The 13,389-nt window shown below is 42.8% G+C and overlaps 1 protein-coding gene across 5 annotated transcripts in view; it reads right to left on the bottom strand.

Annotated features, from left to right (window-relative positions):
- The window catches only part of LOC119404214 (golgin subfamily A member 2), a 113,759-nt gene that overhangs the window by 72,152 nt on the left and 28,218 nt on the right, over window positions 1–13,389 (bottom strand). For all 5 annotated transcript variants that reach the window (XM_037670789.2, XM_049418307.1, XM_037670782.2 and 2 more), the window contains one exon: window positions 5,982–6,152. In XM_037670789.2, the coding sequence (XP_037526717.1) occupies window positions 5,982–6,152 (171 nt within the window). The remainder of the gene's footprint in view (window positions 1–5,981; window positions 6,153–13,389) is intronic.

A 13,389-nucleotide genomic window follows, 5' to 3' on the forward strand; every position in this document is an offset into this window, starting at 1 on the left:
ATTATTACTCACTGTATTTGTTTTGCCTTATGTGTGTATGCATGTATTTTGTTCCCACCCCCCTCTGTAATGCCCTTGGCCTTGAGGGGTAAATAATAATAATAATAATAATAATAATAATAATAATAATAATAATAATAATAATAATAATAATAATAATAATATAGATCTATAACCAGAAGCAAGTGGCAGGGCTGCATCCACTGTTACTATGTGCAATGCCCAACAACCTGTGGCCTGACTCGGTCTTCAGTGCCATCTATACCAATTAAAAAAAAGGGGCAGCAATCAGTATGTGCGATAACATGAAGCACACATTCTTTAAAGCAAGACATCACAATAAAACCAACACGAACATATGTTCATTTCTTAATGGAGTCCCTTTGCGTTCACGAGCAACAACTAAAGTGTTCACATATGCACATCATAGTGCTTTACATCTAAGCTCTCTTTAGGGCATTTGACCTCGACAGCAAAGTGTCATTGAAGCATCATGAAGGAGTGCCAGCAGTTACAAATGTTTTACAGTGTTGTATAATGATAGTCATAAAATATGAATAGCATTACAGCAGCCTCTGGAAAGTTCTCTGGCCTGCCAGGACCTCGATATCAGACAAGCCAAAACAGAAAGTTAAAGGGCAGCAATTACAAGAAGGTTGGATTCTACAAGAATATCTTTGACATGAGCAGCCACAAACAGCAGCAACGTGAAAACCTCAAGGGTGGCACACACAGACATGAGAGCAAACAAGCCAATTTAACCAAAGGCTACCTCCACAAACAAAAAATTATTCAAGAAATGAACATTGGGAAAGACATCTTTAGTGTCAGTTATCAGGAATGCATCTATTAAGAAGACAGCTGTGGTGACACCACACACAACAGCCAAAGTGACAGGGGCAATTCCGTGATGTACCAGAGCAACACAAACATCTCTTCAGGAACCCCTGATATAGAGAGATTATTTCAGAAAACCTAGATGTCCAAACATCATAAATGAACAGATGTCCATGCCCCCGGTACATGTCATGCAAGAGCAATATTCCAAAAATAATTTTCCATATGTATTTTTTGGCCCTTACAGCAATCAAGAGCTACCGCAGTTCCAAGTTTTTTATGTGCCGAACCATTATACCGTTGTGACAAGAGTGGAAATTACACCAGTATTCATGCATAACAGTGCTTGCAGTTGTAGTTCATAGCACTACAGTCATGCTTGCCCACCTCAACAATGTTGTACATGTCGCTAGACTATTTGTTATCTCTAAATTGCGCACTGGCTTTACACAATACACCGAGTATTTGTCGTACCGTAGAGTTGTGCAAAGACTGAGAAGTTTGGAATATCAGTCAAATATTACATTTGTATTATGTATTCGTATTCAATTCAAAACCTCATATTAAAAAAAATTTTGAATATATGAATGACTTGAATATTTGAAAAGATTGCATATTCAAAATGAATGTCTTACAGAAAAAAAACTTCATGTCTAGGACCTTTTCAGCAAGTGCAGAGACCAACTGAACAATCAATACAACTCAGCAAGAGTGCAGCGATACCCACAGATAAACACAGGAAATTTTATATGTAAGCATGATGACAGCCACCAACACGCTTGCCGGTAGAACTTATCACCGACAGCCCTGATAAGCATTTTCAAGCAACTATATCTGCTCTAAAGTGCATGTGGCTTAGAGGCGCTGTTGGTGCTGGTGAAAGCATACTGCACATATTTAATAGGCGACAGCCTATATGCTGCATTGCACCACCATTTGCTGCCACTACGTTGTGCGGGACCGCTTAAACTGTGCACTGCTGTGCAGAAACCAAAGCAGCTTGCCGTCGCAGCATTGGCCGAACAAGATAATCGCCATACCCTTGCACAGTCAAGAGCAGTGCGGGGACAAAGAATCTTCACTATGCACGAGCAAATACATGCATACAGTACAGCAAATGTTTTGGCACTGCCAGAGTGAGCTTAGTAGACAATGTGCTGAATACAACTAGCTAGGGTTGATCCGCTGTATGTGGAAGCAGATATCATGTTTCATAAAGTGCCACCAGTATGATGACGGTTCGTCCAATCACAGATTTTATGTTAATAGTTTACTAGTGTATTGTTTTCGGCATAATTATATGGTAAAATGAAACTGCTGGTGAAAGAAGCATCTGTCTTAATTATTCAGTATTCAATTCGTATTCCAAAAAACCATATTTGCACAATGATAGCATAAGGCATTTTTTTCATACATTCCCTTGCATGCTTCTTTAGAGTACTCATATTAAAGGGGTACTGACATGGAAATTTTCAGTTGTTTTTCTTGCATCAAATGAAAGGCCAATCCATCAATGGCCCACAAAATGTACTGGTAAATGTGAGTGCATCCTGAAAAATCATGAAAATTACATGTTTTTAAAAGCTAGTTTGGTTCCTACTGTACCATGACATCATAACACAGTATGAGATTCTTTTCACGTGGTTGTGCAAGATATCATAACATTTCCCTGGCCGCTCCGCTTCATGGCTCCGCTGATGACGCACAAGAGGCCCATTTTGTACGTTTTAGTACCTGACATCATCACAACTCGCCATATCAACGCATGAAGTCACCAGAATTGACACTGTATCTTGACGTCAGGTTAGTGTCGAAGTCGGTTGGTGCGCCATGTGAAAATTGACTTTAATACCAAAATAAAATATCTTACGCATATTATCGCAATATCTTGCGCATATTACCTGAAAGAAAAACGTTCTTGATTTCCAGTATCGTATGGGAAGTGCAATTTTGACAAATGTTTCTAGTTTTCGATATCTAGACGTTGTGATATCAAATGACCTAAACTGGCGCAGCAACGCTGAAAATGTGTGTTCTTCCTCGTACAAAAAGCTGTGTTTTCTTCGAGTAAAACTACGAAACGCAACCAAAGACATCAAACTGATGGCATATAAAACTTTTATTCGGCCTGTTTTGGAGTATGCTGCCGTAGTTTGGAGTCCCCACCAAAAAGGCCTCATAAATGAGCTGGAAAGAATCCAAAGACTTGCAGCCAGGTTCATATGTTCAAGATACAAAAAAACAGACTCAGTTACCGAGATGCTAAACTCATGTAAATTGGAACTGCTTGAGATTAGGCGAAAGAGGAACAGAATAAAATTATTATTTCAGATTCTCCAGGGTCAAATAAATATTGATAAAGGTATGTACATACGGGAACCTGGTAGAATTAGCAGAAGAATAAACCATAGTGCAGCCATTAGAACATATGTCACCCGCACAAACATCTTTCGGTATTCGTTTTTCCCCAACGTTATCGAAAACTGGAATGCGCTACCTGCACATATTGCTGAGTGCATGGATGCAAGGGCTTTTGAACATTTGCTTGACAACTATATGTTACCTAAAAATCGTTGGATGGTGTGTTGATGTTTTGCTTTCTCTTTCTTTTTGTCATGCCAATGTTGATTTTTTTTGTTACTGTTGAACGTTGACATTACTTGAGTGTTTTTATATACCAATTATTACTTTTATGTACTCCCTCCCTGTAATGACCCACAAATGTGGGTTAACAGTATGCTCAATTAAATAAATAAATAAATAAACCAGCATTTCCTGAGCTTCACACTTACACGGAGCTGTATCTGTTGTGGGATCCCTCTCATGCTCGAAGAACAAATGGACACCGTAGACACCGTAGTGCGATGAACACATGGGCATTTACTGGCACCTTTTACACAACAGCGAGCCTGCCAGCTTAATCATACAAACAACTAAAATAACCCAACAGAAACACACTAGCCTGCCAACATAGCACACACACAATGCATTGCAAATGATGCGGCATCACCAATGCTCGACTCACCATGGGAGTCCGCAGGGACGAGTTGCAGAATCGCCCCACGGACCTCCCTACGAGCAACAACTGTCGAAGAGCAAAGCAATGCCCCAAAGAGAAACAGCTCCACAGTCACCTTGTGGCGCCACCACGTAAACACAATGCCATCTCCCGCACAGTGGCGACTATGCTAACTATGCTGACATCTTGTCCTGCAGTGAAGCCGGCTCGTAGGACGCATGGGCGCCATGAGGCAAAAACACTTACAGGGGGTGCGAGCACCCCTACACTGTATACAGGAGATTCGCATGGCGGAGTAAGGACAGCATCGAAAGTTTGTGTCAGTACCCTTTTAAAAAAGACTCCTTGCTCCCATCATGTTGTTTGTTGCTCATGCATTCTAGGGAGCAGGGGAATCATGGGATGATGTACGGATGGATGGTGGATGGAAGTTGGGAACATGTGGAATACATCTAGTGTTTAGATGACTGTGCCTGCCTATGCCCACAACCTCTTTCTTGTGTCACATAAAATATTTCTTGCCGATATCAATGAATGACAAATGTATGCTTATAATGAACGTCAAATTAGAGCGTTGCATGGGCCTGCGACAACAGCCTCTTTTAAAATTCTATGTAATCATTAATGTTTCCAATGTAAAGTGCAGACAAAAGCATTGAATAGGATGTGCTGGGTAAGTGTCCATCAGATTTTTCATCTTAGATGTACACTTTGTTTCAAAATCTTTTTTTGCCATGTTTTGTCACTATACTTCTATTGTAATACTGTAACGACTTTTCATGTACCGCATAAGCAACAGTTCATTTATACTGTAGGGTATTAGGTGCCATAATGACATCATTATGAGGCACACCATAGTGGGGGCCGGGTTACTTTCTACCACCTGGAGTGCTTTATTGTGCACCTAAATCAAAGTACACAGGAGCACCTCCACTCTGCCCTCACTAAAATGCAGCCACCGTTGCCAGGAATTGAACCCATACCACAGAGCTTAGGAGCACAGCTGCTTGAATGCTATTATACCACTGTGGGTAAAACGTTTCAACACATGAACACACCGAATTTTCACTTGATCGCCAGCCAAAGAGGGCATGACACCAATAATAAAAATCATCATAAAAGTTTCTTCCAGCATGCCTGGCTCTTTTCTGTGCACACGTGGACCTTGGCTAAGCTTAGTAGTGAACGCCCGGGCTAGGCTCAGGCCGGGCCCAGGCCAAGCCCAAGCCAGGTCCAAGCCGGGCTTAATAACACAAGCTCGGGCTCGGTATCACGAGCCCAGACCGGGCTTGCACTTCATAAAGCGGGCCCATGCACTGCTCTACGTCAGATGGTATTTTTTAGTGGAAGGAGGTGGAAGCAACAAAATTATTAAAGAGAAATTATGACAATTACATCCAAAATGCATTAACCATGCCATCTTTTTGCCAGTTTATGCCAAATCATAAATGTACTAGCATATTCATGGTTTCTTTTCTGGATCTGTGCGATTGTTGTGTTATTTTTAAGGCAAATGCCTTAAGTGGCTATGTTGGCACTTCCAAGAGACTTGTGCATCTGCTTTTGCGAGACTGCGCAAGAGGCGCCCAGAAAACCCACAGCAGCAAAACAGCTGTAGAGGAGAGCAAACCGTGCATGTGTGCAGTCATTTCCTCCTCCCCTGGCATACCACTGCACAGAAAGGCAGGCGCGTACATTCTGCATGGGTGCATCACACAGATAGATGAGAGGCATGCAAGCGAAACAGCTGCAAAGGAGAGCAAAAAGCGTACATGTGCAGTCAGTTTCTCCTCCACCAGCATGCTGTTGCACAGAAAAGTGGGCAAAGCGCAATCTGCATAGATTCGTCACACAGGCAAAGGAGCGGCATCTCTCTTCAGAAGTGGCGGCATCAGCAGAGGGGACACCAGCTATGAAAGGCACCGTGCACCCACACCTTGTGTTACAAGAATGTAACATCTGCCAAATTTCTTTCCTTTCGTACTTGAGGATCAGTCTTCAAAAACTTTCATAAGTTGCATCATTACACTCAACTGATGACTTTTTTAGCCCAATTAAACAAATGGCAGTACTCGTGCCCTTATTCCAAATCAAAGAATCAAAGCATGTGATGTGCTTAACATACCTCAGCAGCACGGCGCTCAAAATGTAGCTTCTCCTGGTGCAGCTGCTCCATGCGAGTCAATGCCTCCTCAGATGCTTGGCCTCCCCCAAGCTGCTGGGCATACAGCTGAGCCATCGACAGGTCCTGGCGGACCCTGGCCAGCTCTTGCTGTGCTTCTTCAGCCTCTTTTGACTGCAGGCACAAGGCAAAGCCGGTCATAAACACAAGGGATACAACTATTTTCCTCCCTTTCAAGCAAGAGATGTGGCAATTTGGTTACAAAAACTGTGCACTACCATTAAAGCTCTTTAAGTGCTTAAAAAATGAGCTGTATAATCTACAAGTCGTTTCAATGAAGTTGCCGTACAGCACTCTCTTCAAACAGAACATCAAGGAACCAGAAACATGCATCGCATTAATCAGGAGTTGAATTTACTGACAAAGCTGAAGGGCAAACTGCTTCCTTTAAAGAGGCAACTACTTCATTTCATAGAAGAAACAGATTTTATAGTAGAAACACATTGCACAGGAGGGATAAATGACAAAAAAGAAAGGAAATCAGCTGGCCACTGACTCCTACAAGCCTGATACTAGCACTAAAACAAGCACTGCGATTCTCATTTCGGCACTCCTCAGCCACATTACTGAGTACCGTTTTATGATTCTCGTGATTTGCCGAACACAATCGCTAGTTTTGCACAGCAAGACTGGTGGAGGTATTCTGCAGTTTGTTCAGTTCTTGAAGGAGCCTGGTGAGAGTGCTCTTTTGGGCACCATACTATGCAGCAAATGCTATCAGTCATGCCACCACTCTATACTTGTCATGGCTTTCAGCTTTGTCTCTTATGCGAGTGCACTGGGCATTGGTGCAGCCATTAGAATCACTGACCATCACACCAAAGCCAACTACACGAACGACTTCAGCACAAACACAGACTTCAAGGCAGCCTATCAGTGTTACTGCTCTTAGGGTTCCTGCTTCTTTAGAGATTACTCAAATTCAAGCATTCCGATTATGAATTATCTACATGCTTTTAAAATTAATCACTACAGATATGAACACTTCCAAGGGTCGACTTTTCATTGATATGTAATATGCTGAGTCCTTAAAAAGCAATTATCAGACCCTTTAAGGAGCCTTTAACGGTACCTGTCTTACCCAACTTTGATTGCTTAATGTGTCTGACCACCGACAATGGCGCACAAGTTACAGCTGTAAAGAAACTTGTTAGGAGGTGCAGAATGTTGGATTCTGAAAAGGATAGACTAATGGATGCATAAGATACATGAGCATGCGATTTTGATGTGGCGGTATAAAATTCATACAGAATAAAATTTCACCTGAAGTTCTTTGAAGTGCACACAGATGTGTGCCTCTGAAGCATTCCAAGTGATTTTCACAAATGCTGGGTCACATTTAATGAGCTGCTATTGCCACGATGGCAATACCTTTGCTAGAGCCATAATGAGACTTTGGAGCAGAGGGACACCCATTTTATCACCAAGTTTCCTCACAAGCAGTAAGGGGAGCTCCTTTGCTGTAATAATTTGTAGTAATGCAGGCTTTTCTTTATCTGGCGAGTTCCTTGCAGCTCCACCTGAGGCACCAATGGACTTGAAGTTGTGTCCATTGCCTCGTTGGAGACGCCATACCTCCTCTATCGCGAATGTTCAGTTATGTAGTATACACCGCCCGAGAAGGTGGGGCTTTGGAAGCCACCAAGTCAAAGGTCTACGGGCTCTCATTAAGTGACAGCCAAGTGTAAATCTTGCTGCTATTGCCAAGGGTGGTACAGTCATAACCACATGCTTTGTGGAGTGGCAGATATGAGATCTTGCAGTGGTACTGGCCCCTCATGTGCTGCATCAACTTGATCATCAACTGAATCAACAGCATCAACTGCATCAACCCTGTTACTTGAACAATGGACACACACTTTGCACTTTATGGAAAGAGACGTTTTCTTTCACTTTGATGGCGACGGTACTGTGCTAAGCTGAACAGAGGTGAGAGCGGGGTGCCTTCCTTGGCGCTCTAATAAAGCGAGTCTCAGGGCTGCAGTGAGGCAGTCTCCCGCTGGAAGCCATTGGTATCAGTATGTAGTCTCTTTGGAGCTACACTGCCAGCATGCCGATACTTTGGCATACTTGCTTGGCCACCCAACACAGTGATGACATCTTTTTCTTTTTTCCATGTAGGACAGGATCAAGAGCATGCTGCATGTCCATCATCGCAGTTCAGGCAGTGGAGTGTACCTCTACACTTGTCAGAGACATGTTTGTGCTCACCACAATTGGCACAAGTTTGCACAAGTGCCTTGGAAGTTTTGTGAACCATGACCAAATCTTTGGCATGTGAAACATCTACACAGATTCAGGATATATGTGCTACACAGACACAAGTTGAATGACAGTTAACACTTAAACTGCAGTTACACAACAATTCCCGTGTTTGAGTTAAGGAGCCCCCTTCCAGGTATGGCATTGCAGATAAGCAGACAAACAAGTGAGGTGTGTTGATCACTAAGCAGCAATTGTTTCTGCAAGTTATGAAACACCTGCATGGTGCAAAAATGGTTGAAATGTAAAGGCTACGTGCCCTTTGTTTCGCAGAAGACATGCTACAAGGGTGAGTGAAAGGTCATATGCACATATGCCTACGTCACTGTCGCCCTATGAAAGTTCCACAGCCAGTTTAAAAGTCACATGTACGTGCAAGACTGGTTGTGGAATGTCGCTTGCCATGGTCCGTGACTTCGGTTCTTCATCCAATGTGGAGCACACAATGCCACTACCGCAAATGCACTGAGAACCAAAACCAGGAAGAGAGAGAGAAAAAAAAGAGCTGGGTCTCGCCACATCAATATGACATGCTCTCTCTCCTCCAGTACTTGAGAGATTGCAGGAGAGCTGCACGACTTGCGGACACTAGCCAAAGCAAAGACGAAGAGTGTCAGCTCCCGAAGTGAAGCTTCCCTCCTTGAGACATGGTAACAAGACCATACAATTTCTTCTAGCGTGCGCAATAATGAACAGATTCAAAAAAGTACACCTCCCAGATGGCACCTTACAATTTTCAGCGATTAGCCAAAATTTTCAATGGGGCCTGGTGAGGTGCCCCCTTAAACCATGTAGTCATGTGATGAGTTGTAAGCATCTGTAAATGGCTAAAAAAGCTTTGTATAGTATTTTTCTCATAATAAACAATATTAAGGTATGTAGATTATTGCAAAAGTTGTTTCTGTTCCTTTTTACTACAACATTTACTTCTTTTACCTAAAAGTGAGTTCAACAGCCAATACAATGCGAAGCCCATCCACTGGGTTTCTTGTTTACATGCGTGTTTTAGTGTCTGTGCTCCTTTTTGTCATACATATGGTTCCAGTAACGGATTCCCAGATTCCGATAAGTAGTTCAGTCACCAGTTGCAAACACACAACCATTCGTTTGGCATTATAGTATTGCTATTAGTGACAAAGGCGCACTCACCACACATGCGAATGTGGACACCTTATCAGCTGTTTATGGCCAATTGGTGAAGCTTCCTTGTAGCTTTGTGCTAGAAACGGGTGGATGGTAATTTTCAATTCTTATAAAAGAGGTGTGTCTCAACAGGTTTGAGTCTTAGCTGGAGCGAACTGGCGTTTGGATGTCAATGGTAGTTGCAACTCCTAAAAAGCACCATAAACTGGGATCCAGTTACACTGCCATTCAGCCCAGAGGCAGTTATTACTAGTCTTTGCGTGCAGTGTTTTAAGGGATCCTGAGAGCATACTTGTTTCAAAGGTGAGCACAAGATGTTTTGTTGGAACTTCATTGTTGTCCTACTTGACCTTCACCCTTTGCACATGCATCATGTTCTGAACCTTCAAGCCTTTGAAAAGGTTACATTTGCTCACATTCTTGAAATTGTCAGCCGGCAAAACTCCTTTGGAAGATTTATTGAATGGTGTATTGTTACAGTCATTTGACTGTCCCTAAATGCCATGAGAATGGACATTTTTTCATGCTTAGGTTGATCAGATATTTGAAGTAAGTCATTAGTAGCCATTTTAGCAAAACTGCAGTGGTTACCTAGTATGCCAGTGGGAACCTTAGCTTTGTTGAAAGGAGAAAGCATTTGAACTAACTTTTCAGGGTTTTGGCTATGAATAACATAAAACAATAGGAATGTTTCCATGCAATGAATGAAAAATTGGAAAGTTTCTTCAGTGCACCCCCGTGAAAAAAAGGATGACCGGATAGTAAGGCAAATGAGGTTAAAACCATGAATAATTATTTGATTTTGGCAGGGATACCAGCAGCCCACCATCGGGACCAACAAAAAGAAATGAACAGAGACAGAAAAAGCTGAAAGTAAGACAGAAAGATAAAGATTGGAGAGAGAAATATACAGGAAAGGCAATTACCAATTTTCCCCAAGCGAGTCAATCTGGGGTTGCCATCTATGTGAAGTTAGGACCAAAGAGGCGTGTTACCTCTGCCTTTAAGGTCCTAACTCCCAGGATCGCCTTTTCTCTGGGCATGCCTAAGCCATGTGCACTTAAGAGTGGGGGGAGGGGATCCAACACCTATGTGCTCAGGCCTATGGTGTCACCTAATACCAAATGTTGGCCAATGCAGATGCCCCTACATTTACCCTCTTGTACTCAGTCTCACCCATTGCAAAAGGGTGACTAAATGCAAGTGAGTGATAAGCGCAGTGAGTAGAACGAGTATGAGCGAGTGTCCAGTAAGTGTGTATGGATGTACGAATATAAATTATTACCAGTAAGTGGTTTGTAGACTTCAGTATGAATGTAAGTGAGAATGTGTGAGTGGGCACAATTAGGTGGGCAAGTGCCATGTCCCATTCACTCATCCACGTCCTGCATTTTTTTCACACTGTACCTAAAAGCCGTTGAGCATAAGTAGACACAAGTATGAATGTGACTGAGTACTCGTGAGTGGAAGTGGATGTGAGCATAAATGTTAGAGTGGACATAGATGAGGGAGCAAGTGGCCGCAAGTATGAATGTGAGCGAGTGCCAGTGAGTGGGAGTGGACGTTATTATAAAAATAAGTGAGTACCCAGAGTGCGAGCAGACGTGAATAGAATATGTGAGTGAGTGCGGATGAGTACAAGCGTCTGTATGACAATAAGTCATACAGACGCTTGTTGAGTAGGCTTCTGTATGACAATAAGTCATACAGAAGCCTACTCACGCTCACCTGTGAGTGTGAGTAGCATGAATATTAACATGAATGAGTGCTGTTGAGTTTCAGCAGACATGAATATGAGCTTGAGTGAGCACCTAAGATTGTGAGTAGACACATGACATGTGAGAGACACATGAGCATGAACTTGAATGTGTTTCTACAGGTGCGGGCAGACACGAGTATGAATGTGAAGTATTTGCAAGTGTGATAGGCATTTGAGAGTGGATGAATACTTCGTGCGAGAAGGCGCGAGTACAAATGCAAGTGCCAGTCCAGGTAACTGAAGGTGAATACGGACATAAGTGAGTGAAGTGCCAGTGAGTGTAGGTAAGCGTGAATATTTATATGAGTGAGTATCTATAGACCAAAAGTATTTAGCCTCTTCGACAGGGCACTTTGTTTGTTTTTGACATGAATGCTACTCCGGTGTGAGTGGGGGGCTGTGCAAAATGTAGACGACGCAAGTGAGACATGCCTTGCTTGAATTAGGCACTCTGTTTTTGCTTTGAGGCTCATCAGTATGATGAATTTTATGCTCTATACACGCACAAAGAACTAAAGAATATATGCGGGTCATTCATCTGTGCAGCAGTGAGCCGTAACTGGTTGTATAAACAACAAAAGCAAGCAAAAACTGCTTATGGATGCAACATGTGACATTCACGGCGACCACCGTAGCCTCTGCATGTGCGGCGAGAAACCCATTTCGTAAGTTTTGAGTGGCACCTGAAGCTCACAGAGTGTGCAACTCCATACAAAAAGGACTTCGAATTCAGTAAGTGGGCTCGTGTATGTTATGTTGTGATTCTGTCCTGTATTACGCGAAATTTTGCTGCTACACTTCCGTGCATGGCACGTATGTATTGTTTTCCTTCGGGTGCATTATCTCGCATGTGCCTTTGCTTTTGCTGCACTGGCAGTGTGTGGACAGACTGCACCAGACCATGCTGTTCGGATCTGCTTCGTGTCTAAGTCTCACCTAAACATGTATATGCACTACAGCTTTCCTTGCAACTGTATGTAGAGTACAAGAAGCAGGAAATCACTATATTAAACTCCTCTTGATTGAGGTATGCCAAGAGAACAACAAGCAGAGTAAAAATATGGCACAAGGTATAGAAAAAGTACACGCTGCAAATATGTTATCTGTCTTTCAAAAAAAGAACCTACAGCATACAAAAGATGGCCCCTCTTCCATTTGTTCTCTTTATTACTGTTCCTCAAGCCCAAAAATGTCTATGTGTACATATCATAGAAGAATGCTAAGCTGCGCAACGTTGCAACTGCTCTGAAGCAGACAAAGCTACAGCGCACTTCCACTGTGTTGTTTCTGTGGGGTAGTTTCGTCTTGAAATGTCGTGGCTTTGAAGAAAATACACCTACCATCGTTCAAAGACAATAAGACGACTTCAGCACTTTTAGAACCAACTATCGCTGGCAAGTGACAATCACAAACATGCTGTTGCCTGCAGTCACTAGCAACATAGTAGGCTGTCTCCTGCGGCATTTTCGCAGCCTCCAGAAAGCGCTCACACCACAATGAAAAAAACATTGCTTGCATTCACCTTTATTTATTCACATTCACATTTATTCAAAGTCAGTGGGTTACCAGAAGAATCTTCTATACAAGTGGTACGGTAGTTCCACTAAGTGTAGTATGAGCAGCGACAGCAAGTGCACAGTCCCTTCCAAGAATTTTCTCACACGGTCGGATCAAAATGGTGCTGCACAAAGTTGCTCAATATTTTGGTCTATATACAAGTGTGAGTACCAGCAAGTACAAATGTGACCTTCTGTGACTGTACATAGACGTGAGTGTAAAGGCAAGTGTTCATGAATCCGAGTGGACATGAGCACAAACTTGAGCGAGTGCCTGTAAGTGTGAATGAACATACGAAAGTGCAGGGGTGAGCCAAGATGTATGGTTGCTTCATGCACATTTATGTGCACAGTCTTCCAGTATGCCTAATTTTGGAAGTCACTTGCCAATTTTGCAATTCAGGAAGGCAGTACTGTGCCCAAGAATGCACCAGAAGGTGGAAAGGGGGACAAGTCAGGCAAGACTGCATCTTCCACACTAGCACGGCTGTGATGATTGTGCTTGGTCTTCACATGGCTGAGTGCACAGTGTAAGATATACCTATAATTTACATAGTGGGCATGGGCATAATGCCGCAGTGGGTGCAAAGCATAGGCTGGCACATTCGCTCTTGAGTACACGTACACTCTC

This window comes from Rhipicephalus sanguineus, chromosome 1 (assembly GCF_013339695.2).
Source record: "Rhipicephalus sanguineus isolate Rsan-2018 chromosome 1, BIME_Rsan_1.4, whole genome shotgun sequence".
Lineage (NCBI taxonomy): Eukaryota > Metazoa > Arthropoda > Arachnida > Ixodida > Ixodidae > Rhipicephalus > Rhipicephalus sanguineus.